General features: G+C 40.1%; 1 protein-coding gene across 7 annotated transcripts in view; it reads right to left on the bottom strand.

The window, feature by feature from the left end:
* TPP2 (tripeptidyl peptidase 2) overlaps positions 1-24,641 on the bottom strand; it is an 83,456-nt gene extending 58,815 nt beyond the window's left edge. For all 7 annotated transcript variants that reach the window (XR_004178555.1, XR_004178556.1, XM_031655651.1 and 4 more), the window contains exons 1-5: positions 24,380-24,641; positions 16,514-16,642; positions 7,258-7,353; positions 4,942-5,046; positions 2,593-2,717 (exon numbers count right to left, since the gene is read on the bottom strand). Coding sequence is in view for 5 of the 7 variants with exons in the window: in XM_031655651.1 (XP_031511511.1) it covers positions 2,593-2,717; positions 4,942-5,046; positions 7,258-7,353; positions 16,514-16,642; positions 24,380-24,544 (620 nt within the window). In the remaining 2 variants the exon portion in view is untranslated. The remainder of the gene's footprint in view (positions 1-2,592; positions 2,718-4,941; positions 5,047-7,257; positions 7,354-16,513; positions 16,643-24,379) is intronic.
* Positions 24,642-25,956: the final 1,315 nt, after the last annotated feature.

Here is a 25,956-nt window from a genome sequence, read left to right as displayed (position 1 = left end):
AGTCTCAATTTAAGATGTCATTGCTACTTTTGGGAAATCTTTCTCAATGCTTCCTAGACTGGTTCAGATGTTCCCAACACTTGCTTCCATGGAGTCTAGAGTCCATAGAGTAGCTTCTATAGTGTCAACCTGATACAAAGAAGGTACTCAATAAACATCTGCCACATGATTAAAGAATTAATGAAATCATTATCTTTAACAACATTCTCACAGCAAATACAGTGACACATTCCACAGGTCAGTTTCTTATAACCACCATCATTGGAGTGACTCAACAATACAACCAACACATCAAAACATAGATTACTACTGACTTCCCTAAATAACTCGACAGGAGAACTATGAATGTGGTGCAAGGTTATAAGTTTCTGAAGGTCTAGTTGGCTGAATTCAAGTAGTAGTTAGAATACAGAGAAAGGATACGAAAATGAGGCTCATACACAGAGCAGGGTACATGTAAGCTGGGAGGATGATGAGAAAAGACTTTTGTTTTACGTATTTCTCGACATTTTCACACATCTCTCAATTTTCTATGGAAAGAATATAGAACTTTCATCAAGAAACTAAAGGAAACATGACATAAGCAAGGTCAAAACCCACCGTAAAGAAATCAACTAATAGCTTCTCCTTTATGTAATCCTCTGTAAACACTGCTTCTCTCAACCAGTTTTTGTTCCATTTGGAGTGACAGTGAGTCTGAGGCTCTGCATCCTGACAGATGCTCAGAGCAGAGTCATCTGAGGCCACCCGTTAAATGCAGAGATATGCGCTTAACAATTAGCAGAAATGTGGAAGGGAGAGCACCCGCTGGACATTCGTCATCAAACAAAACAAAACAAAAAACCCAAAGTACTTAAAAGAACAGTTCACTTTACCTCCCTTCGGAAATGGTTGGCATTTTTGAAATGTGAAATGAGAACATCTGCAGACAGGACTGGATTAACCTTATGTACCCTGGGATCTTCAAGGTGCTCTTCAAAAAATTTTGATCTAACCTGGAGATCAAAGCCCTACAGGATATACTGTATTATGCAAAGAAGTTACATTTTATCTAGTACCACCTGAAAGTATAATTATGCTATATTCATTTATTATAATAAAATGTTCTAAAATGTTATTCTAAGATTGCAGATTTTATTTCATTTAATGTTAGATTAAATTTCATTTCTAACTCAAAAACTCTAAACAAAACCCTTAGAATAGTTATCAACAAACTGCTACAAGTGAGTCACTTTATCAAGTACTGTGAAGACCAAGGAAACCCTGTGGAAACACACACTGGCACCCTGAACATCCTGACTCCGGATTCCTTTTCCTAGGACAAAGTCATCTGCAGTGTTTTCAGAACCTAGAGCAAACACTTTAAATGAAAACACCTACTGCCTCACTACTCAATCCCTGCTAGTATTTTAGTATTTCTCTAAGTCCTTTTGTCGTATATACTTTCCTAAATATGCGGTTTTGTATTTAGCATTTTCCTTGAATTTAACCTTGCCTCCTTCCCCACACTAAAACGCACCTAAGGCTTATCACTGAGTGTGACTGTATCATGTTACCCCAGATGGTGGATGTACCAAGGTTTATTATTCTTTATAAAGCCTCTAAAAAATAATTTTTCAAAACGTGTATGCATGTGCGCACATCAAAACAACATATGTGAATACACATAAAAGTGCATTAATATTTAATATCATCTAGATTGAAAGTTATGTGCAGCAGTCATTTTATTAACACCATCGTCCCCAAATTGAGCCGAAATTTCTCATTCAACTGAACATTGTATATACCTTTGATTAAAGATGAGTTAGTACCTGCACACGTGGGAGGAGAAGGGTGCATTGTGAAGGTAAACAATTGCGAGAGCAGTGAGGAAGCTGTCATGGCATGATCTGTATCTGCCCCACCCTGCGATGCAATTCTTTGCATATAAGCAGGGACACAGACTACAAGTAATTCTTGACTACAAGTTTAAGAAATAGTCCCTGTTTTTTATTTTGCAGAAATCCTAAAGCACACATATGGCTAAATATGTGTATTAACATGTCTTCCTGTTTTCATGCAGATAGTAACTCAAGGAGGCAGACTAACCAACTCCAAGAAGCACTATGCAGTATATAAGGTACTAAAAAAGAAACTGAAAAACGTACATGATAGGTAACTTGGAATAAATCACATTATTATTATTATTTTTCAGTTTTAGTACTAGAAACAGCAGCAGCAATAATAGCATACACTGATTGCTTACTATATCTAGAAACATCAAATTTAGTTTTCTCAAAGCCCTGTAAGTACCACTATCTCAAGTAACAAATGAGGAAACATTTACAAATATACAGATGGCCAACATACTAACAAATTATTAATGAAATAGGTTTCTTTAAATCAGATAAAATTCAGGTTTAGTGTCAAAAATCATAACTAGAAGTTCAAGGGGCTTGTCCAAAACGACCCAGATTTGGCCCTCAAATGATTCTGCTGAGTGATACTGTCACGAATAAACCAAAATTTTGTGCAGCTCTGAGCACTTAATGTTTTTCAGAGTAGATAAGAAAACATTTGTAAATGAAGATCTATAAAATACATGAAGTTTACCTCCAGACTTCACCATCATGCCATACCAAGCAGTCATATACAGGGCCAGGATCGCTGTATTTCTTCTCGAAAGAATTCAGCAATTCCACTTGACTTTGAAGCTCCTCCTTGATGAGTTTATTTGCCTAGTCAATTGGAAAACTGATTAACATTAGTACATTCTGTACTTCTGAAAGTTGTATTAACATACAACAAAAGATACAATGTTAATCAATAGTAAATTTATTTTACCCTGAAAAAATATAAGAAAATTTTGTTCTATCTATGCAACTTGTCATTCAATTCAATGAAGCAGATATCCATTCATATAGTAAAGATCTAAACAACAGTTATTTTACTCAATCTCATTTACTCACTCACTAGGCCTGCTTTGGGAACTACATTGTGCTACATGTTGGTGATTCCCTTTAGCCAAGATATGCTTGTTACGTATTTCTCATCTAACTCACTTCCAAAAGCAACTCTAAAACTGCTACAAAATAGGTTATCTATTGACTTTCAGATTTTTATATCAGGACCTTTTCTATCTCAAATTTATTTTCTTAAGAATCCAAATAAATAATAAAACCCATGAATCATCTTATCCCTTTTAGAAACTGCTATGTTAAAAAGAAACACTTAATGGGGTAAGTGAAACCTTATTTTAGCTCTGTGGTCATTAATAAAACCAAGTACTTTACATTCGATAATGTACAAACTAGACAACAACTGGCACTAGCATGTGTTACCTCTCCAAAACATTTCTCTAACCTAGAGTATATATAAAAAATAAGTTAGGTACTCAAATAATTAGGGAAATGACTGGTTTAAACAGAAATAAGCTGGGAGATAGAAAGGCATATAAATACTGATATTAAGACGAATAATATCTCTAGACTCACTATGTTACTATATTAAGATCCAGCAGGGGTTGACAAATCATGGTGCATGGGCCAAATCTAGCCTGTGACAAAGTTGTGTAAATGAAGCTTTACTGGAACATGGCCTTCCTGGTTCAGTTACATATTGCCTATGTTTTCATGATACAAGGGGAGTGTTGCGTAGTCATAAGAGAGTACTAAAAATATTTACTATTTGGCAATTTATAGAAAAAGGTAGCAGTCTTTGATCAAGAGCACCTAATATTGCTTAAAATCAATCTGCCTTCTATAAATAGCGTGGTGTGAGTATTAACCTAGAGAGAAGAAATATGGATTCAATTCAGAAACTTAGCTGTGCAATCCTGAGCAAGTTATTTATCCTTATGATAATCTGAGGCTGTCACATCAGAAACTAGTAGGATAGCAAATTATCTTGGCCAATGATTACTAAATTCCACGCAAATCACAATCATGTAAAGCCTACCACAAATATTGATGCTATTTCTCATCCCACATAGTAAATCAGAATTATCAGGGGATAAAGCCCAGAAATCTTAATTACTTTTAAAATAATTCAGGTGATTTAGAAATAATCAGTTCATCAGTATCAGTTCCATAAATCAGTATATGGGAACCAAGGACTACACCCTCTCATGTTTTGAAACAAGGACCATGAGGTCTAACATATTAACTGAAAAATGAAGTATTCTGAAATCCCTTTTTAGAAAAGTGACAATAATACATATAATTAGAGAATACATAGGCCAGGCACAGTGGCTCACGCCTGCAATCCCAGCACTTTGGGAGGCCAAGGTGGGCAGATCACGAGGTCAGGAGTTCAAGACCAGCCTGGCCAACATGGTGAAACCTCGTCTCGACTAAAAATGCAAAAAAAAACCAAACAAACAAACAAACAAAAATTAGTTGAGTGTGGTGGCACATGCCTGTAATCCCAGCTACTTGGGAGGCTGAGGCAGGAGAATAGCTTGAACCTGGAAGGTGGAGGTTGCAATGAGCCGAGATCACACCACTGCACTCTAGCCTGGGACACAGCGAGACTCCATTTCAAAAAAAAAAAAAAAAGAAAAAAAAACAACAAAACATACTATATAGTTCCATTTTACACAAATCAAAATAGGCAAAATCATCTGCAGTGTTAGAAGTCAAGGCGGTGGTTGTCTTTGGGAAGAGAAAGGGAGCAGTGACGAGGAAGGGGCACAAGAGAAATTCCCAGGTGCAGCTTTCATGGGAGAGTTCATAACTAAACACAATTTTTGTACTTTTACCCTATATGTATTATATGTTAAGTTTTAAAAATTCATACTACGTACATTGACTTGAGGATAAAGGAAAAATTAGTAAAATTAACCAACTTAAAAGAAAATTTGTGAAAAAAGAAACCTTGTGAAAAACAGTCTATTAGTTCTCTAAAAACTCTATGGGAATATGGTTCTAGGGTAATGTTTAAATGAAATCGACTAGCACCAACTTGAGAAGACCCGTTGTTGGCAACATCAAATTCTTCCTGTTTTCTACAGGCTTCTGCAAGGGCCACTCTGTGAACAGGGTCCCAGATCTTTTCCTTCCGTTCTTTCTGCAAAGAGAGAAAAATTGTTATAATTAGGCTGACAAATGCTCAGGTAAACCTAGACAGGCATTTGTATGTGAACTTTGTTGTTACAGCTGTGGTGCTACACAATTCTCATAGAGAGGTTTTAAAAAATCATTTCTGGCTGGGCGTGGTGGCTCACGCCTGTAATCCCAACAATTTGGAAGGCTGAGGTGGGCGGATCACCTGAGGTCAGGAGTTCGAGACTAGCCTGGCCAACTTGGTGAAACCTCATCTCTACTAAAAATACAAAAATTAGCTGGGTGGGGTGGCAGGTGCCTGTAATCTCAGCTACTTGGGAGGCTAAGGCACGAGAATAGCTTGAACTCAGGAGACGAAGGCTGCAGTGAGCTGAGATTGAGCCACTGCACTCCAGCCTGGGCAACAGAGTGAGACTCTGTCTCAAAAAGAAAAAAAATCATTTCTAATGAAGAGGATAAAGCCATGGATCACTTATTAAAAACTGGTTAGTCAATTCATTGCACCTACGGTTTAAGAGAAGTTTACCAAGACATATCCAGATGTATTGTTATGTGTCATATTCCCCAATTTAAAACCTTCTCTTCTCCAGGAATACCTAGTACTACCTCAGAAAACTGACTGAATTCCCAGTCATTAAAAGGAAGAAAATGTTGTATTCTGGGCCCATACAAAATTGGGAAATGCCATAAGCCTAGCAGAGGACTAGATTAAGACTACAGCTGCACTTTGACAGATAATGCAGGCTTCCTCAATTTCCTCCCTCTCTATTTTTTTTCCATCCTCTTTGACTTGATAGGGTTCTGTATTACTGAAATTGGTTTTAACCTTATCTCCAGTGTCTTTAACTCATGGTATCTCCCCACGCAGCTAAAGGAACAGTCCACGTTACTTTAACAACACTATATTTGCATATTAAATTACATCCTATCAACACAGCTGATTAAATTTAATAAACTGTATAAAATGCGGTCATGCAATGGTTCACACCTGTAGTCCCAGCACTTTGGGAGAATGAGGCAGGTGGATCCCTTGAGCCCAGGAGTTCGAGACTAGCCTGGGCAACATGGTGAAACCCCATCTCTACAAAAAAATACAAAAATTAGATGGGTGTGGTGGTGTGTGCCTGTAGTCCCAACTACACGGGAGCATTGCCCAGGAGGTTGAGGCAGTTATTAGCTGTGATCATGTCACTGCATTCCAGCCCGAAATTTTAAAATAACATATTATGCAATAAAAGTTATATGCATTATTCTTGTTTATTTTGCAGAATGATGAGAAACTGACAAATAAGGTAATCTGAGTAACTTCTTATGCTTCACAGGCCCTTGGGGAAATAACACTACAGAGGCAAGGGCCCATACATCTTATTCATCAGGCTCACTTCCCAAGATTATACCTTATCTTACAGCTGCAACCCTGGACTTGTATTAGGTACTTGTATTAGCTACTTGTACCAGCATTCTCAACACAGTAGTCACTAGCCACATGACACTATTTAAACTTAAATTTTAAAATATGACATAAGATAAAATTTCAGTTCCTCAGTCACACTAGACATATTTCAAATTCTCAATAGCTACACGGCTAGTGACTACCATAATGGTCAGAGCAGAAACTGAACATTTCAAACATTTCCATTATCACAGAAAGTTTACTGAACTGTTTTAAAGCAGGCTCTTTATCATTCTGCTTACCACTCTTATTTTTCTAACGGCACACTGGTGCTTCTTACACTTCAGCAGTTTTAGGTCTGATTAACACTTACCTTAATACTAAATGATGACTAAGTGGGAGCAAGAAGGCTAGTTAAACAGGGGAGGGACATTATCACAGAAACTACAGGAACAGAAACGAAAAGGTGGTCTGGACTTTGAATTCACTGTCTTTAGCCTTTTTCAAGTAAAAAAGTCCTTCAAAAATCCAGCGAAAGCTATATCCCATCTCCCAGAAAAAACACAAAAATCTGAATATAATTTCAGTGTATTCACAGATTCCCTAAGCTTATTCCATGTACTCAAGATTAAGAATCACGACTTTACATGGATGACATTCCATTGAGCAGAATCTTTAAGCAGTCATTGTTTGAAAGCCACCAACCCCCCAAAAAACTAAGAGTTAATAAGATTTTATGAAATATTTCTTCAGTAGGAATAAAATCTGAGGAAGAAGACAAGTCAGAAGAATACAAGTCATTGGTACCAGATTGTACATTACCTGTATCCTTTCCTTGAGAGCCTTAGGATAGAAGTCATAGCCATTTTTTATGCCAATATGATATTTGCCTGAGGGATTTGTCCAGCTTGCAGGAATCTACAGAAAAAAAAAAAAAAAAGGGTAACCTGTTCATTCACTAAATGCTTTCCAATTCCAATGATACACTACTGAGCAAAAAAGTATACTACTTCTACTCTAACAAGCTTAAATTGGATAAGGATGCTCATGTATGACAACAATGTGTTTAATACTCTTAAGTAGTTAATGTCTTTATCACTTCTTTTTTCTTGTCCATAAATAATTCAACTAGAATAATACCTTTCATTTATACAATGTTTCGTAAAAAGTGCTTTCAACATACACTGTCTCAATAAACCATTAAAATCTGGTAATAATCTTTTAAACTATCTCAAAGTATTTTAAAACACTTTAAACTTTTAGTAGAGCGATGCACACAGTATGCTCAGTTTACAAATAGAGAAAGCAAAGCAGCAGAGAAATCAAATCACTTGCCCCAACAACAGGAAAGTTGAAAACTGGAACCTAGTTCTATCATGGAAATCAAAAATTCTGTATAAAGAATATGGGATTTAAAGTCAGATAAATCTGGCTCTGAATCCAAACTCTATCACTAACTAGAAGGAACCCATAGGCTTCTACTTCGTTATCTGTAAAAGGAAGAAAATCTCTACCTTATTCTTGTGAACAACAAAGTGAACTGAGCGCCAACCAACATGAATCATCAATCAAGAAAATGTAGGGTATTTATACTCTTTGCAATCATGGAACCGTGGTCATCAAAACCAGCTTTTAAATATGTATAAATGACAAGGTTGAAACACGCAGAGCTGGTAGCCTCATCAATCCTCACTTGTGCAGTATCTTTAACTCATCCCCATGTCCTTCATCCAATTACTTCCCAGGCAGAAAACTTTTGGATGAAATTTCCTCACAACTAAATAGAGGAAAACAATCATTCACAGAGCTTCAAGGAGCTATTAATACTACGTAGTGACCTTTTGAAGGCCTATGTGCCATTAATCACTTCCAAATCAACTGGATGTCTGGAGAATGTGTAATTTCAAACATGTTGGCATACAAGCTAGCACTTTTCACTCAAAACTTAACCTTCTTTAGAGAATAGGAATTCTGAACTTTAATGTTTTTGCAACAGCCCATGGCAAAACAGTAAAGCACTGCAACAACAAAATGGGAAGTAGTCATTAGCTTTTAAATTCAGAGTATTTATTCACCCGTGTCCCCTATACAGGTGGCTTTGTAACCCTCGGCAAGCAGCAACTTCTTTGTACAAAGACATTACAGAAAATCATGAAATGCCAAAAGATTAAATGAAGTAACTAATTAAAATAACTGCAAAATAGAAAAGCGTTAAGTTATATATAATCACACAATAAAAACAATCCAACAGAATTTATATTTAAATATAAATGAGATCCAAGTCTGCACGGTTCATGGAAACAGATACTTCTCAAATCACAACTATGTATTTTTCCTTACCACGAAGGCAGACTAGTTACAAAAAGTACACCAAAAAAAATCATATAAAAGTTATAATCAGGGCTATCTAACTTTAGGCGAGTAAGAGTAAAGCTAACTTTATGAGGCAATTATGAAATTTTATTTTGCATATTTGAGTATTCTACATAAAGTTATTTTTTATTTCTAAGAATAAAATCTTTACATTTGACCATTTTAAGTTGGTATCTTAAAAATAGTTCTAATTACACAGTAACTACAATGTATTAAGACTGATTTTCATATGATACAAGTAATCTTTTTAATTACCAATTACACCTCACTTCTCTGACTCTCTTAAAGAGAGGATGCCTAACAAATCGAACATTTTTCTTAATGGGCCAAGTGTCACCTGAGTGTTAGGGTACCATGTGGTGAAGTCCTCTTAGAAGTTTTTTTTGCTTCCAAATGATTTCAGTCTTGCGAGCCTCATCACACAGGCCAGGGCACATGCACACTGTTTCCTTTGGCTGTCACTGCATCTAAGTACCATGCTGAATCTGGCCAAGTCATTCAATATGCCTGGATTTATCTTTATTTATTTAAAAAAAAAAAAACAAACCCAAAAACATTTAAGACTAAGTGTTGATTTTTAAAATGACTTCCAGTTAAATGTGGTAAAATGAAAAAAATTCCAAAATGCTACTAAAATTAGAATAAAGGAAGTGGGGGAAGCATCCAAAAACAAAGGGACAAAGAAAATATGAAAGAGACTTTAGAAGCTCACCACATTTTGAAGGGTGCCAACTGAAAAGAAGGCACTAAAAATTAGAGTGAAAATTGTGGAATACATGGTGCTGGGTGAAAATTGTGGAATACACGATGCTGGGACAACTGGGTCTTCTTACAGAAAAAAGTAAACAGAACTCTTCAAATTAAGCATATAAAATCAATTCCAGGTGAATTCTAGAACAAACGAGAAAAGCTGTGAAACTTCTTAGAAATATAGGAGAATATCTCTATGATCATGGGGTCAGAAAACACTTGTTATACACTGCTAGTGGAAATGTCTTTTTGTAATTTTTTTGAGAAGGAGTCTTGCTCTGTCGCTCAGGCTGGTGTGCAGTGGCGCCATGTTGGCTCACTGCAACCTCTGCCTCCCAAGCTCAAGTGATTCTCCTGTCTCAGCCTCCCTAGTAGCTGGGATTACAGGCGCGCACCACCCTGCCTGGCTAATTTTTGTATTTTTAGTAGAGAGGGGGTTTCGCCATGTTGGTCTGGCTGGTCTTGAACTGCCGACCTCAGGTGATCCACCTGCCTTGGCCTCCCAAAGCGCTGGGATTACAGGCGTTAGCCACTGCGCCCGGCCTGGAAATGTCTTTCAGTACAAACACTTGGTCAAGGAGATGTCCTGTCCAAGTAAAAAACACACAGTTGGAAAAACTGTTTGGCATGACCTAGTGACATATCTCCATGATTCAGCAATTCTACTCCTAAGAACACATCCTGGAGACATCCACACACATGTGCACAGGATACACACACATCACAGCAGAATGGATAGAATGTGGTAGGTACAAACCATGGCATGAAACTGATAAATCATTGCTGCCCGTGACAACATGGGCAAGTCTTACGAAACTGAAATCTCACAACACCAAGGGAAAAACGATGTATGACGAAATTTTATGAATGAAATGAGACTGTTCATGTAAAGTTCAAAACTGAACAATATATTTTATGTAGACACACAGATGTGGTAAAACTACACACAAAAAAGCAAAGGAATGATTATCACAAAAGTTGAAATAGGCTGTGCTGTAGGAGGATGCAGGAAGTTTCTGATGTACGGCAATACTCTTTATCTTGATCTGGGTGGGTACCATGGTGTTTGCTATACTATTCATAAAACTGTATATATGTGTTTTATGTACTTTATGTATGTATATTTTATAGTAAAAGGTTTTAAAGTTATATTTCCCTTTCGTACTTTCATCTGCTCATGGGAATACCATAGGCCATAAGTAGCTTACCATTGGTTTCTCAAGGAGGCCTAGGAATGTCATTCTTAGAGAATGAGGCTACTGAAGTGTTCAAAGCACGTAACAGTTATCTTAAACTGACAGAAAAATAAAAAGTCTGTTAGCAGTTTACGGGCTATGTGAAAAAAATAGACTATAAACATTCAATTCATTTCAAAGCATGATGGCTGCGTGCGAAGGCTTACGTCTGTAATCCCAGCACTTTGGGAGGCCGAAGCGGTTGGATCACCTGATGTCAGGAGTTCCAGACCAGCCTGGCCAAGATGGTGAAACCCCATCTCTACTAAAAATACAAAAAATTAGCCGGGCTTGGTGGCGGGCGCCGATAATCCCAGCTACTTGGGAGGCTGAGGAAGGAAAATTGCTGGAACCCAGGAGACGGAGGTTGAAGTGAGCTGAGATTACGCCACTGCCCTCCAGCCTGGACGACACAGCGAGACTGTCTTAATAAATGCATGACTACATCAAAGAAACTTGAAGACCTCATTGTGCTGCTTTCTAAAAACTGTGTACCAAAGAGTTGCAGAGATGCAAGTAGAATCCCAGGGATTAATAATTTTTCCCTTTATTGACTACTGCAAAATATCTAAACACCTGCACATCTCTGAAAAAAATTAAACTGAACATGTGTGTGAGTACACTTTATGGATGGATGGAGAATAGAGTTCTAAGAAGACTGGTGGAAAATTTGTGTAAGAACACTCCCATTGCCCCATCTCACATCCCGCCCAAACTTCACCAACCAAGCAATCTCCATAGTTGAACCGGAGAAAAGCTGATACGTCAACTTTGTCAACACAGCAAAGAAGAGGTGATATGGCTTGGCTGTGTGTCTCTACCCAAATCTCATGTGGAATTATAATCCCTTCCTGTCAGGGGAGGGACGTGCTGGGAGGTGACTGGATCATTGGGGTGGGTTTCCCCCCGCTGTTCTTATGGTGATGAGTTCTTAGGAGATCTAATGGTTTAAAAATGCATGGGGGCCAGGCACGGTGGCTGACGCTTGTAATCCCAGCAGTTTGGGAGGCTGAGGCAGGTGGATCACCTGAGGTCAGGGGTTTGAGACCAGCTTGGCCAACATGGTGAAACCCTGTCTCTACTAAAAATACAAAAATTAGCCGGACGTGGTGGCAGGCGCCTGTAATCCCAACTACTTGGGAGGCTGAGGCAGGAGAATTACTTGAACCTGGGAGGCGGAGGTTGCAGTGAGTCAAGATCATGCCATTGCACTCCAGTCTGGGCAACAAGAACAAAACTCCATCTCAAAAAAAGAAAAGAAAAATAAATAAATAAATAAATGCATGGCACTTCTCCCTTTGCTGGCTCTCTCTCCTACTCAATCAGGATGAGAAAACACGTCTTGTTTCCCCTTCACCTTCCACCATGATTGCAAGTTTCCTGGGACTCCCAAGTCATGCTTCCGGTTAAGCCTGTAGGACTGTGAGTCAATTAAACCTCTTTTCTTCATAAATTCCTCAGTCTCAGGTAGTTCTTCATAGCAGTGTGAAAAGGAACTAATACAAGAAGGATGAGACATAAAATTGAGTCTGCATGACATCACTCCAGACCCCTTGCATGGTGTGGCTACCTGAATATCTACGGCCAGACTTCTTGCTCATTCCTCCCCTAAACCCCAGGTCAAATGAGCTAAGGACTTCTTTAAGGTAACAGGGCATCCCAGTGGAAAAAATACAGTGTATACTGATATTACAGGGGTCCCCCTAAATGTTATCATTACCCTACAGTGAAACCCACCAAAAGACCCCACACAAGCAGAGGAGCTTCCAATCACTTTTTCTTGTGCCTTGCTAAAATAAGACAGCCAGGAATGATTAGACACCTAAACAAAATATCTAACGTAAAAAGCAGAGAACAAGGAAAAGGAGGAGGCAGAGAAGGAGGAAGGAGAGGGTGAAGAAAAAGGGAGAAAGAAGAGAAAGCAGAATAAGAGACTAAGAAAGGAGAACAGGAGGAAGTGGAGGGAAGAAACAATGAAATAGAAATAAATTAAAATTTTATCTCAGAGATAAAATGTTGCATACATGATACAAAAATATGCTCCCAGTGAACATGAAGGGGCTTTTGCAATTAAAAACAGGCAAAATTTAAAAAAATTCACACAAGGGTTACAATGTTGAGAAAATGCTGGAAATCTCTCGGGAAGGAAAAAGATAAAGGCAGTGAAGAAAAGGAGGGTGGAAAAGAATTTAAAAACTGGAGGATCAAGTCAAGAGGTCCAATGTGCAATTAACCAAAAATAGCAAAACAATGGAGAGGAAGTTACCTATGAGAAAATGCAAAAAAATGTCTTGGAAATAAAGGACCTGGGAATTAAACTCTCTTCTTCCACATATTAATTCTACAAATAAAGACTAAGACTAGAAAAAAATCAAGAAATAAAAACTATTAGCATGTTATTTTAAACTGAAGAGAATTTAATGTATCGATGCACTGCTGAAGTAGAGAACAGTAGGGGAGAGGTGTTACAGGGATTTAACTCTTTTTGTTAGAAGCCTTGTAAAAATATTTGTCTTTTTAAACTATTAAGACATACTGAACACAATTAAAAATTAAGTTTAAAAACCCACAATGAAGGGCTGAGAATACTTAATAGTAGAGCTAAAGAAATATGTCGCCAAGCTGAGAAAAGACAAACCTTATAATTTTTTTGACTTATATAGATATCAATATTTATGATACATATATAATTCTACCTTTGAACACTAGTGATATTGTTAGTTCATGTGGTTTATCTAAAGCAGGGATTACTACAGCTATTTAAAAACAAATGAGACCAGGCATGGTGGCTCATGCTTATAATACCAGCACTTTGGGAGGCTGAGGCAGGTGGATCACTTGAGGTCAGGAGTTTGAGACGAGCCTGGCCAACATGGCAAAACTCCATCTCTACTAAAAATACCAAAAAAAAAAAAAATTGGCCAAGTGTCGTGGCGCATGCCTGTAATCCCAGCTACTCAGGAGGCTGAGGCAGAAGAATCACTTGAATACAGGAAGCAGAGGTTAGGATGAGCCGAGATTGCACCACTGTATTCAGCCTGGGCAACAGAGTAAGACTCCATCTCAAAATTAATATAAATAAATAAATAAATAACCGAGTAATAATTTTATATGGTTCTAAGCCTGCAGGACTTACTGGGAATTCTCTCTGGTTTCCCAGAGTGCCATAACTCACAAGAATCCCAAGTTTCCCTTTGAAACATATTCTAATAATAAGGTTCACTTGGTGGAAGACGGCCCAAACTCTAGAGTAATTCAGATGGCTGAGCATTTGTAATTCGAAAATCTGAAATGCTCCATTTGAGTGTCATGTTGGCACTCAGAAAGTTCTGGATTTTGCAGCATTTCGGATTTTGGATTAGGGAGACCCAACTGGTATATACAATGCAAATATTCCAAAATCTGAAACCTAAAACACTTCCGGTCCCAAGTGTTTCAGATAAGGGATTCTCAACCGGCAACATAAACTGGATGACTCTGACAATTGAAACTTTTTCATAGTTCCAGCGGCTGGAAGCTCAGCATCAGGGTGCCAGCATGGTTGAGCGCAGGTGAAAGCCCTCTTCCTGGCTTACAGAGGCCACCCTCTTGCTGTGTCCTCATATGCCCTAGAAAGAGCCTGCTCTACAGAGAGCTCTCTGGTGTCTCTTCTTACAAGGGTACTAATCCTATCCTGAGGGGACACATACTCATAACCTCATCTAACCCTAAATACCTCCCAAAGGCCCAACCTCCAAATACCATCACACTGAGGGATAGGGCTTCAATGTATGAATTTTGGCAGGGGGTAGGGACCCACATAATCAGTTCATAACACATGGAAAAGGAAGTATAACCTGGATTATTAATGGCTGCCATCTGCCCATGACAGCCAGATTTCTAAGAAGAACCAAGTCCCTCCACTAAGTGAAGGCAGGACCTAATGAGATGTCACTCCCATGATTACACTATGGTATGTATAGAAGGTGAAGGGATTTTGCAGATGTAATTACAGACTCTGAGCAAAGCAAAAGGGAGATGATTCTCAGTGGGCCTGAACTAATCAGGTGAGTTCTTTAAAAGAAAGACTGGAGTCATCACCAAGGTCAGAGATTCTCTTACTGGCCTTGAAGAAGCAAGCTATCACGAGTTTTACAGTTGCCATGAAATGAATTTTTCCAACAATCATGTAAACTTGGAAAAGAAGCCTGAGCCTCAGCAGAGCCTTTAACCTTGACTGCAGTCTTGTGAGACCCTGAGCAGAGATCCACAAAAAGCCATGCCTGGACTCCTACCCCATGGAATCAGGGATATAATAAATACAGAAATACACAAGGTTTTAGGCTGCTAAGTCTATGGTACTTTATTACACGGCACAGACAACCAATATGCTGCCACAAAAAGCTTATTTGAAAGACAAGGCCTAAGTACAATTCAGATAGATGGTAAAAGGTGGGAAAAGCTAACTAAATAATCATAATTTTATATTCCAAACTAATTCTGCTTATTGCTTTAAATGATAGAGTACAGGATCACAAATTCTTCCCATCCTTCATGTTCCTTAGCTCATGAGCTGCTCTGTGCTTGCTTTATACTTATTTTTCATGTTTAGCTTACCCAGGCCTTTCTACCAAGGACATAGAATAAGACAAAGCTGGTAGGCCAGGCACCATGGCTCACGCCTATAAACTCAGCACTTTCAGAGGCTGAGGCAGGCGGATCACAAGGTCAAGAATTCGAGACCAGCCTGGCCAGAATGGCAAAACCCTATCTCTACTAATAATACAAAAATTAGCTGGACGTGGTGTAATCCCAGCTACCTGGGAGGCTGAGGCAGGAGAACTGCTTGAACCCGGGAGGTGGAGGTTGCAGTGAGCCAAGATAGAACCACTGCACTCTAGCCTGAGCAACACAGCAAGACTCTGTCTCGAAAAAAAGAAGTTAAAAAAAAAAAAACAAAAAAGACAAAGCCGGCCATTTAAGTTAACAGCTACTATAGCCTAAGTATTTCTTCAAGTTCACTGGGAATACTATGAAGGGACAATAAAAGATGAAGGCAAAGCTATGATGTGGTTACTTTCTCTACCTTCATATTCAAAACAAAATTTGGCAACCTCATTGAAAAATACAACCCAATTCTAAGCACCTCATCAAACAACAAAATAATGGCTTCTTCTAAGGCAGCCCCAATGACTCACTTCTTGTGAAACCCCTTCCCCTTCAGTGTGTGCTGGATTTCTCAACTCACTTCCAATGAGCTGAATATAGTCAAGTGATGGTGGTCCCTTCCAAGATCACTTTTACAAAAAGTCTGTGGCTTTCATTGTGGGGACTCTCTCGGCTCACTCCCCCAGGGAAGGTGCTGCCAGGTATTGCAGCACTGTGGAGAGGCCCAATGGCAAGAAGACAAGGCCTGCCAGTGACCCTCCAGGCTTGGAAACAAACTTCCCCCTCCTCTCCCAAGCTGAGCCTCCAGCTGAAGTCACAGCCATGGCTAACCGTTTGCAACCTCCAAGGCGATTCTGAACTACAGGAACCCCGTTAAGCCACATCCAGATTCCTCACTCATAGAAACTCTAAGGTAATAAATATTTGTCATTTTAAACCAGGAGGTTTTGAGGTAATCTGTTATGTGGCAATGGATAACTAATACCCCATCACTAAATGTAAGGTAAAAATATTAGATGCTTTGAGGCAAGAGTAAAAAAAAGAAAATTCAAAAAGAAGACAAAAGCTCTGACCTTAAGCACTCTTCCTGAAAGGCCAACAATTTCACCATCCTTCGGCTCTACTTCCGTAGCAGTATTCACATCGCCACTTCCTGTTGTATCAATGATATCAACAATTTTTGGTTTTCCATCAGTTGTAACCTGAGAATTAAGAAAATTAAAATATGAATGGTAGATTTCAGGTTTTTATTCCTAAAGAAAACAATGCAAACCCACGCATATATCTGTGTGTGTATATACAAAATCTGCATTCACTTAAAAAAGAGAACTGAATTGTTTTAAGCCAAAAGCCTGGACAAATACTAGTAAGAAAATTTAATTGTGGAAACACTACAGAATCCTTCAAGTGGTTTCATATATTCAGTTAACAAATATTTACTGAGCATGTACTATAGGCGACACCCTATTTTAGGTGCTGGGGATATGGCAGTGATCCATATGCAAAAATCTCTGATGATCTTATAGTGAGGAAGCAGTTCAGTTAATAACAAAGTAAAATAAAGAACATGTCAGATGTGCTATCACACTGGGTATTGGGAAAAAAATAAAAAGAATATGTCAGATGGTGAGAATTAACTACACAGAAAAATTAAGCAGGGAAGGGAGATGGGTGGTGTGGAGTTTTCAATGTCAGTTTGACTGGTCAAGGAAGATCTTACAGAGACGGTAACATCTGAGAAAAGATCTGAAGATGGTGAGCTGTGGGTTGGACAAGTATAGAGCTTTAGGGGGAAAAAATGTTTTAAATGGCACCATTATTGGATGCCACACTAGCACCTCAAACACAATGAAGTTCAAGCTTAACATGCCCCCCCCCCACCTGATTTTCTCCAGGCTTTGCCATCCCAGGAATCCCCACACCCAGCTGTTCACCCCGGAAATTTAACAATCCTCCTCTGATACTTTACTTCAGTTGACTCCTCACAGTGAAGCTAACAGGAAATCCTGTTAATTCTTTGTCGAGAGGATAGCTCAAATCCATCGCATTTTCACTACCACTATCCTAACACTCCAAACCACCACCATCTCTTGCCTCCATGAGGTGAATCACCTCCTAAGTGGTCCCTCGGTTTCCACTCTTGGCCCCACCAAAAGTAACACAGGCTGAGTCCCTAACCTGAAAATTCCAAATGCTCCGAAATCATCAACATGAAGCTCAAAGGACATGTTCATTGGAGCCTTTCGAATTTGCGATACTCAACCTGTATTAAAACAAGCTGTATTTTATCGGTCCTCTCCTTTAAGCCCATCGATGTATTCACGGAGCCCTCAGAATACTTGCATAAAAAGCCTCGCGCCATCTGATCCCTGCCAACCCGTTACTCAGGAGTCTAACCACACCAACCTCCTTTCAATTCCTGAAACATGCCAAACTTTTTCCTGCCTCATGACTTTTTAAACAGGTTCCTTCTGCCTAGAATCTTTATCTCTTCAGTCATTCCACAGGACTCCATCCTCTCAGTTTTCTATTAAAGTCCCTCCTGCAGAAAGACCTCCTCGATGACCTCCTTTAGGTAGCTGCCATCCTAAACTTGATTATTCTTTCTCATTGTACCTCATTTCCTTTACAGAACATAATTCTATTTCTAATCATACAGGTGGGTCATCTTCACCTGTTCCCCCTATTAGAATAGAAAGCTCCATGAGGGCAAGAGCCATGTCTACTTTATTCACCAACATATACCCACTACCTAGCAGTGCTTGTCAGGCATTCAATGAATATTTAATTACTGAATTACAAGACACAAGTTACTCAGCACTAAGACTGATTTTCAAAGGTTTGATTTCTGGCCAGTCCACAAATTTTCATTTGAGCCATAACATGATTGCTACAAGTAACAGTATATATTTTCTTTTTTTTTTTTTTTTTTTTGAGACGGAGTCTCGCTCTGTCGCCCAGGCTTGTGTGTTTTTGGTAGAGACGGGGTTTCACCGTGGTCTCGATCTCCTGACCTTGTGATCCGCCCGCCTCGGCCTCCCAAAGTGCTGGGATTACAGGCGTGAGCCACCGCGCCCGGCTCCTCAGTATATATTTTCACACATTTTTGTGGGAAAAATAATTTCTGGGCTCTAGCTTGGCTAGTTTTTCAAAGGAAATATGTTGCATTCGGGAATATGTACTGAGTTACCAGTAGGAATCAGACAGAAAACAGAGACACAAAGACTGAAGGAAAAAAAAAAAAAAAAAGACACCATCCTCAAGAAAGAAACAGAAACATAAAAACCATAGAAACTGTCAGTAAAGAGGAAGAGCCCAGGCTTCAGACTCCAGTTCCACCTGGGAATTCACACTCTTTAAGAAAAAGCTTAACGTCCGCTGCTCCAGGTCTTCCTGACCAACACCAAGTATTTCCTCTGCAATATCCTCCAAGCTCTGTAATTAAGGTACATCCTAAAGAAGCAGAAGGAAATTCACGATGTGGAGAAAACAAAGGCACACATTTTTTTTTTCTTCCTTTACCAGACAAAGCAAATGGGTGGCTGGTGGACCCCAAATCTCATTTCAATCTTGTTGCCATGGAACAACTGAGGGCCTGATAGCTGAAGGGGCCATAAAGGCCTCCCAGGCACAGCTGTTATTTTCATGTATGGTAATTTTCAAGTTGGATGTTTACTTCTTGAGAACTGTCCTATAATCATAACAAATAAGAATTCTGATAACTCAGAAAGCTCAAAGTCATAATTCAAAAAAAATCACTGTGGGAATCATACCAAACCCTGATGATACAACTATAAAACTTAGATACTGATTCTGAAGAGATAGGCTATGTGTCTCAAAAATATAATTAAAAAAGAGAAAAATGTAAGAAAATCTACCAAAATAAAAATGGAAACAAAGTTGATACTACTGTATAAAATTAAAACTAGCTAGGTCATGTACTAATCATATAAGAAAATAACCTATTTTAAAATGTACCCCAAATAAATACGAAATTTGAAAGATATACAGTAGGACTAAGAACCCAAATCACCTACCTTCACCTCAATAGGCAAACCTGAGTGACGTGAGATCAAGAATAACAAGAGAGCACTAACAGGTCAGACAGATCCCTCTCATTAGAAACCTCATTATCAATATATGAGCAAAGGAAAAAAGTCTATTGGGATTTAATGGCTTATTTGTCACCTATTTCCACACGCTTATAAGGATCTCTCTCCCACACACACACACATTTTCATTACAAATTATTATACGTGCAATTATTCTATCCATGAATTTCTTACTTTAACATTAGATAAAGAAAACCACTTCACTAGAAATAAAAAGACAAAAACAGAAATGTAGGGTCAGAGGAGGGTTTTAAAAAGGCAAATCCCCTGAGGATTTTGCCATGGGGTTTTCAGAGAAGTAAAGGAAAGGAGGAAGGTGAACTGCTAACAATGGAACTATATCCCTCATCTCTGAGAATGGGGAGGCTTCACATGAGAAAGAGGGACTACAAGCATGGGCAGTTAGTATGGGTAGAGCTTCAGTACTAAATCCTGGGTCCTGGGGTGGAAGACTGGGAAATGCTTACTGGGCTATGTTGGCTGGATGAAACAGAAATCGCCCAAAGCTTTCCCCAAAATGTCAAGAATCTTTGTGTATGTCTCCACTGTAACCATTAAGGTAGAGGAGTTAGTGAAGGTTGGAAGATTTGCCAAACATGTGCAGAGAGGATCAGAACAAAAGGTGGGGTGTTTGCAGAGAGGACCAGAACAAATCTCGGGAAGTTTGTAATCTGCCATAAACAACACAAAGCTAATGAATTTACTTAAAATTTCAGGAAAGATACTGAAAATATTCCTTTAAGCAAATAAAGATTTAATAAATATTAACCAGTGACTTTTATTCTGATATTATAATGATTAATATAAATAAGACAATCTTTGCTTTCAGAAAGGTTATTGTCAGTTGGAAAGAAAAGTAAGTAGAGAGATGATCACAAAACAGGACAATAAATAGTAGCGGTCAGGCCAGTCTGGGTAACACAGTGAGACCCTGTCTCTACAAAAAAATAAAACAATTAGCTGGGTGTGGTGGCACATGCTTATGGTCCCAGCTACTGCAGAGGCTGAGGCAGGAGGACTGCTTGAACCCAGGAATTTGAGGCTGAAACGAGCAGTGATCCTGCCACTGTGCCACTGTACTCCAGTCTGGGTGACAGAGTGAGACCAGGTCTTTGAGGGAAAAATAATAATAATAATTATAAAAAAAAGGTTAGGACACTATCTATGAAAGCATATAAAAACATATAAGAACACAAAACCCAGCTTGGGGGGAATGAAGGAAAGCTAACTGAAAGAGAAGTAATAAAAATTTTAGTGCATGTAAAAATAGATTTTTATGAAACTACTTGTAACCTCCTCAAACCTCAAACCTCCTCAAACCTCCCTCCAAGAGGAAATTATATTCCTTCATTATGCACACACGTATTTTTTCCATTCAACAAAAACATTTAACATTACAAGCACATTTCATACAATTTTGATAGATGCTTTCAAAGATTTTTAAGTTAACCAGGAAAAAGTTACTAAACAGAAATACTAAAATAAGTATTTCAGGTGCTATTAAGGGGATCCGAGCAAATTGCTATAAGAACAAAGGGACAAAAAGCCTAAATAACTCTTAGGAGGGATTGGGCCTTACTTACCTCTGAAGCTGCAGGCCCTAACACAATGGCAAACACACACATAAATATGAGGTGGGGTGGGCACAGAATTAAATCAGTTGATTTCCCAAAACATAAGGGTGTCAAGACCCGCCTGGATCTTAAACGGATGAAGCAGGAGTTTACAGATGATAGGTAGTAGAAGTCTGACGGAAGATGAAACGCCACATGCAAAGGCATGTATTGGCAAAAAGACCTGAAACATCTGGGTAAGTGAAAGAGTGAAACGGTCAAGGAGAGGCAAAAGATGAAAGATGGGATGAAGGGGCTGTGGACATAAGAAATGATGAGAACTGAGGCTACGTGAGGAGGGCAGAGTTGGATGGCAAACGGCCTCATATATATACCATTCAATTTTTTTTTTTTATTTTTACACAAAAGCAATTGAGATTCCAAAATGGCTTTGTTTTAAATGGGGGTATAACACAAGGTTTTTTTTTTAAGGAATATAACTCTAGAAATGTGAAGGATGTATCAAAGAGAAACAAGACTGGTGGAAGGAAGACCTTCTGGCTACTGTGTATATATATTCTGGACTAGTCCAAGTTCCATCTGGTCTGTGAAACCTGACCAGCCCAGCTCTTACTGGCCAGTGCTCCCCACCAATCCCTGCCCCATCCCCCCAATAACCCCTGTCAATCTCTGTAACAGTGACAGTCTGCAAGACTGTATCATTTAACACAAACTTAGCCACCTAGTAGGTGCCTGAATACCTGCTGAGGAAATACGAAATCAGTTATGTAATTACTACTCTTCTCATGCCACCCATCCTCCACTTTATCATGCCCACAGAGCTGTCACAAAAGAATTGGGACCAAGGAAGTCACCAAAGACTGAGACAACTCACTATGTTCTTCCAAGTTTTCACTTGTGCCTCTAGTCCTTTACTCAGACCCCACCTGGCTTTCCAAATGGCCAGTTCAGCCTCACCCTCCTCCTATTTCATTCTTTCCTTCCTTTTTATTTCTATCCATCCTCTAATCTTAATGATGTACACATGTATCTACAAAATAAATCTGTTAAAGGTACAGGAAAAAAAATCCTCCTGTTTGTAAGCCACCTTACCCAATTTCTTTTAACTGGCTATGTTTAGGTAAATATCTGAGTCAAGGTTGTTAAAAGAGAAGAGTTATGCTTTCATTTGATTTTAGTATTTTATTATCTGAATATTTATTACATGCAAATATCTAACGTATATTTACCCTCCAAATAGTTGGTGATGAAAGATCCAGCATAAACTTCTATTCACTTATGGTGGGAGCTAAACACTGGGTACACATGGACACAAAGATGGGAACAATAGATACTGGGGATCCCAAAGGGAAGGGGAGGAGATAAGGCTGAAACACTACCTACTGGGTACTATGCTCACTACCTGGGTGACAGGATCAATCACACCCCAAACCTCAACATCAGGCAATATCCCCATGTAACAAACCTGCACTTCTACCTTCTGAATCTAAAATAAAAGTTGAAATTACATATAAAAAAAGAATAAAATAAGTATCATTGCGAAAATAGTTTAATATTTTTCTTGAGCATTTAAAAAAGTCACATGTAATTAGTCCTCTTACAACCAATTTTCACAACAACGCTGTGGGGTGAAAATTATTGTTACTTTAGAGAGAGAAACACAAGAATGTGAGAAACAGATCTGGAAATTCTACCAACAAATTCTACCAAGCAGCACTTCTCCAACCTTTTCTGACCCTCTTATTATCCTGACAAAAGAACCGGTGAACCACTTATCCCAGCTGTTTTCCTCCCACTCATCCTATAAAAAGTAAACACACTCCACAGCAGAATGCAAAGCATTACTACTTTGTAATAAAGCCTCAATGAGTTGATCGCTGTCATTGTTTTAAGTCTTTAAGCTATAAATACAACGACAACTATACAACGCCAGTTACTGGGAGGGAATTCAGTACCTGCTCCTCTTCTGATTCATCAAAGGTGTGCAGTACTTCAGAGTGGTGCTGAAGAACACACATCAGGAATCAAGATTCTCAGGGGTTTCTAAGCAGATTCGGCCAGACTCCCCCTAGTTACTTCCAAAATGCTACCTCAATAATCAGAAAGCACGATAAAGGATCCAGAAGGGAAGCGATATTGTGGGGAGGAGGATGAGTGTTTAGTGTAGAAAGGAGGATAAGATAGCCCGAGGCTGATCAACGAGAGATCAGCATACAGTAGGATTAGTCAGGGATGCTGGGAGAGGGATCCTGAACAACAGTGAAATTTATTACTGGATTTCAGCAAAGGGCTAAATGTACAAAAGTTAAACTTTACAGACTTTAAACAGAATGCTTTCAACGAGAGACAACATACTTTAAAAAAAAAAAACTACCTTCTGGTATGATACCCTGAATCTACTCTGAATTTTAAAGTTGCCTAAGGCAAAACTAAGTAATTTTTAAAAACCGTTTTATGCTTTCAGGTTTAAAAAAAAAAAAAAGTCGCATCATTTCATAAGGTCTGAGAGGCTCACCAAAACCAAACCTAACTGAATTCTCCTTATGTAAACGAAGACTAAGCCACAAGATTCAATGACCCTAAGCAAATACGCTGCAGAAGATCGTTTAAAAATAGAATACACAAAACTACCACAGGAAACAATTCCGGAAGCGGACTGGGTTATCTTCTGGAAACCCAGCTTTCGTGCTTAAAGACAAACTATTCTTCCCCAAACCAAAGCTTCCGATCCCTAAACATTAAGTTCTCATGTCACTTGCCTATCTGGTGTCCCCACCCCACCCCAATGATAAAAGCTGTAAAATTCTCTTTAAAAACGTCAGGCAGGGACCAGTGTCCGAGGCACGAGGGGTCTGCAGAGGAAGGCGGCGTGGAAGGAAGGAGCCTCTGGGGGTCCGGCCTGGCAGCGCCGAAGCGAGAAGGAAGGGGGGTCCCTGGGGCCAAAGGCGGACCCAGGCTCCCTCTAGCCAGCCGCGCCGGGCACGCTGCTTTTGTTGGGCCGGGAACACGGCCCAACCTGGGGTCCAGGCCCTCGCCCGCCCAGCGACCCTGGCACGGTGCGCCGTTAGTACCCTTGGCGGGCGCCGGTCCCGCCAGCGCCCGGCTCTGACCTCTGCCCACCCCAGTGCTGCCCACCCAGGCCCGGACTCGGCCGCAGAGCGGGGCTTTGGCATGCCGGGCTCCGAAGCTGTGTCCCCACCGGCGTCCCCGGCCGCCCGCGCCCCCGCGCCCGGGCTCTCGGGAGCTGCCTCACCTGCATGCCCGGAGCCCCCGGGTCCACCCCCGTGTCCAGGACGGCGATGAGTACCCCCCGCCCGTCATACTCCGGGTAGCGGCAGAGGAAGGAGGCGGCTCCGGTCTCCTTCTTCGGCAGGAGACCGTGAAAAGGGAAGGGCTCCTCAGTCGCAGCAGTGGCCATGGACGCAGGATGGAGGACGAGGAAGCGGCAAACTGCCAGGCTGCGCGCGGACTAGCAGCGCGAGGACACCCGTGCGGCCTCGGGCAGGAGGCGGGGGCGAGGGGCGGCGTCGGCCCCTCTCCCACCAATCCCGACCCGCCAAGGAGCGGTGGCCAATCACGTACTACTACGTAAGCCAACGGCGCCGCTCTCAGGAGCTAGGCCCGAGTATTGCCCGGGCTGCAGTGAAGGGGGCGGAGTCTGAGGCTATTACTGTAGGGTTCGGATCTCGAACCTGGGGTCCTAAAGAGGCCCGCGCTTGGGGTTTTAGGCAACAGCAGGCCTCTAAGCAAAGAGTCCTGGTGTCTCGGACCGAAACACTCCCCGAGAGACGGGCAAGGAGATAGACCGCCAGCCAGGAATAGTGGGAACCCTTCGCTGGGCAAACGATAGTTTCCAAACTTAAGGTTGTGGATGAAACTTTTCGGTGCGGCTGCTGCAGGGGCCCCAGACCCGGGGTGCTGACCCGAGGCAAGGGAGCCGGCGCACGCACGCTTAGCTGCTAAGGAGCCCGCGGTGTCGGCGAAAGCTCCGGACATGAACTTGGAAGGTCGCAGGTTAAGGGGTGTAGGCTTTGGGTTCCCCTGTGTTGTTATGCCCCTTTGATGGGGGTGAGGTGGTGAGGGGGAGCAATAGGGTGGAGACAGGCAATAGTTTCAGTCAACAGGAAGTGAGTTGTTGGCCATTCCGTCGCCTTTGTAGCCAGTAACAAAGCACGAGACTGAAATGGGCCCCTCCTATCTGCTGATCCTTACCTTCCAGGATTTCTGAAAAACATCTTTTTTTTCCCCTCTTACACTGAAGTTTCTGATTGCTCTTTACGGCTCTCCACTCAATTATAGAGCCATAATTTGCAGTTTTCCAAACTCACAGTGCCTGCTGTCAGTTGCTGCAAGCTGCACAGTGGTCCTCTAATGATCTTTATGTCTATGCTCATGCCAGGGTAATCTTAGCCTTTTATTGTGCCAAAGACCCCTTTGGCAATTTGGTGAGGCCTATTTCTCAAGCAGTGTTTTAAAATGCATACAATGAAATATATAGGATTACCCAAGAAATAAGTTATATTTAAATGCTGTTATCAAAAATAGTCAAGGCAATTTTGTTATATAACAATAGCTTTACATGTGGTATATAGTTACAGGTGTGCTTCTTTTTCATTAAATAACAGGAGCTAGGGCCAAGGCTAATAAACTACCATAACTTCAAAACAATGAAGAATATAATTATTTGGAGATAGCAGTGAAAACTGCACTATGATGAACTGATTTTTTTTGGTAACGTAACAGCAAATGCTACCCTGGTTTTGCCTACTTTCATACTTGATGTGAAAAAAATTAAGAGGTTTGTATCTTTTTTCTACAGAAGTTTTTGAA

The sequence above is a fragment of the Papio anubis genome, chromosome 15 (assembly GCF_008728515.1).
Source record: "Papio anubis isolate 15944 chromosome 15, Panubis1.0, whole genome shotgun sequence".
Lineage (NCBI taxonomy): Eukaryota > Metazoa > Chordata > Mammalia > Primates > Cercopithecidae > Papio > Papio anubis.
This window is presented reverse-complemented; position numbering and strand designations above follow the sequence as displayed.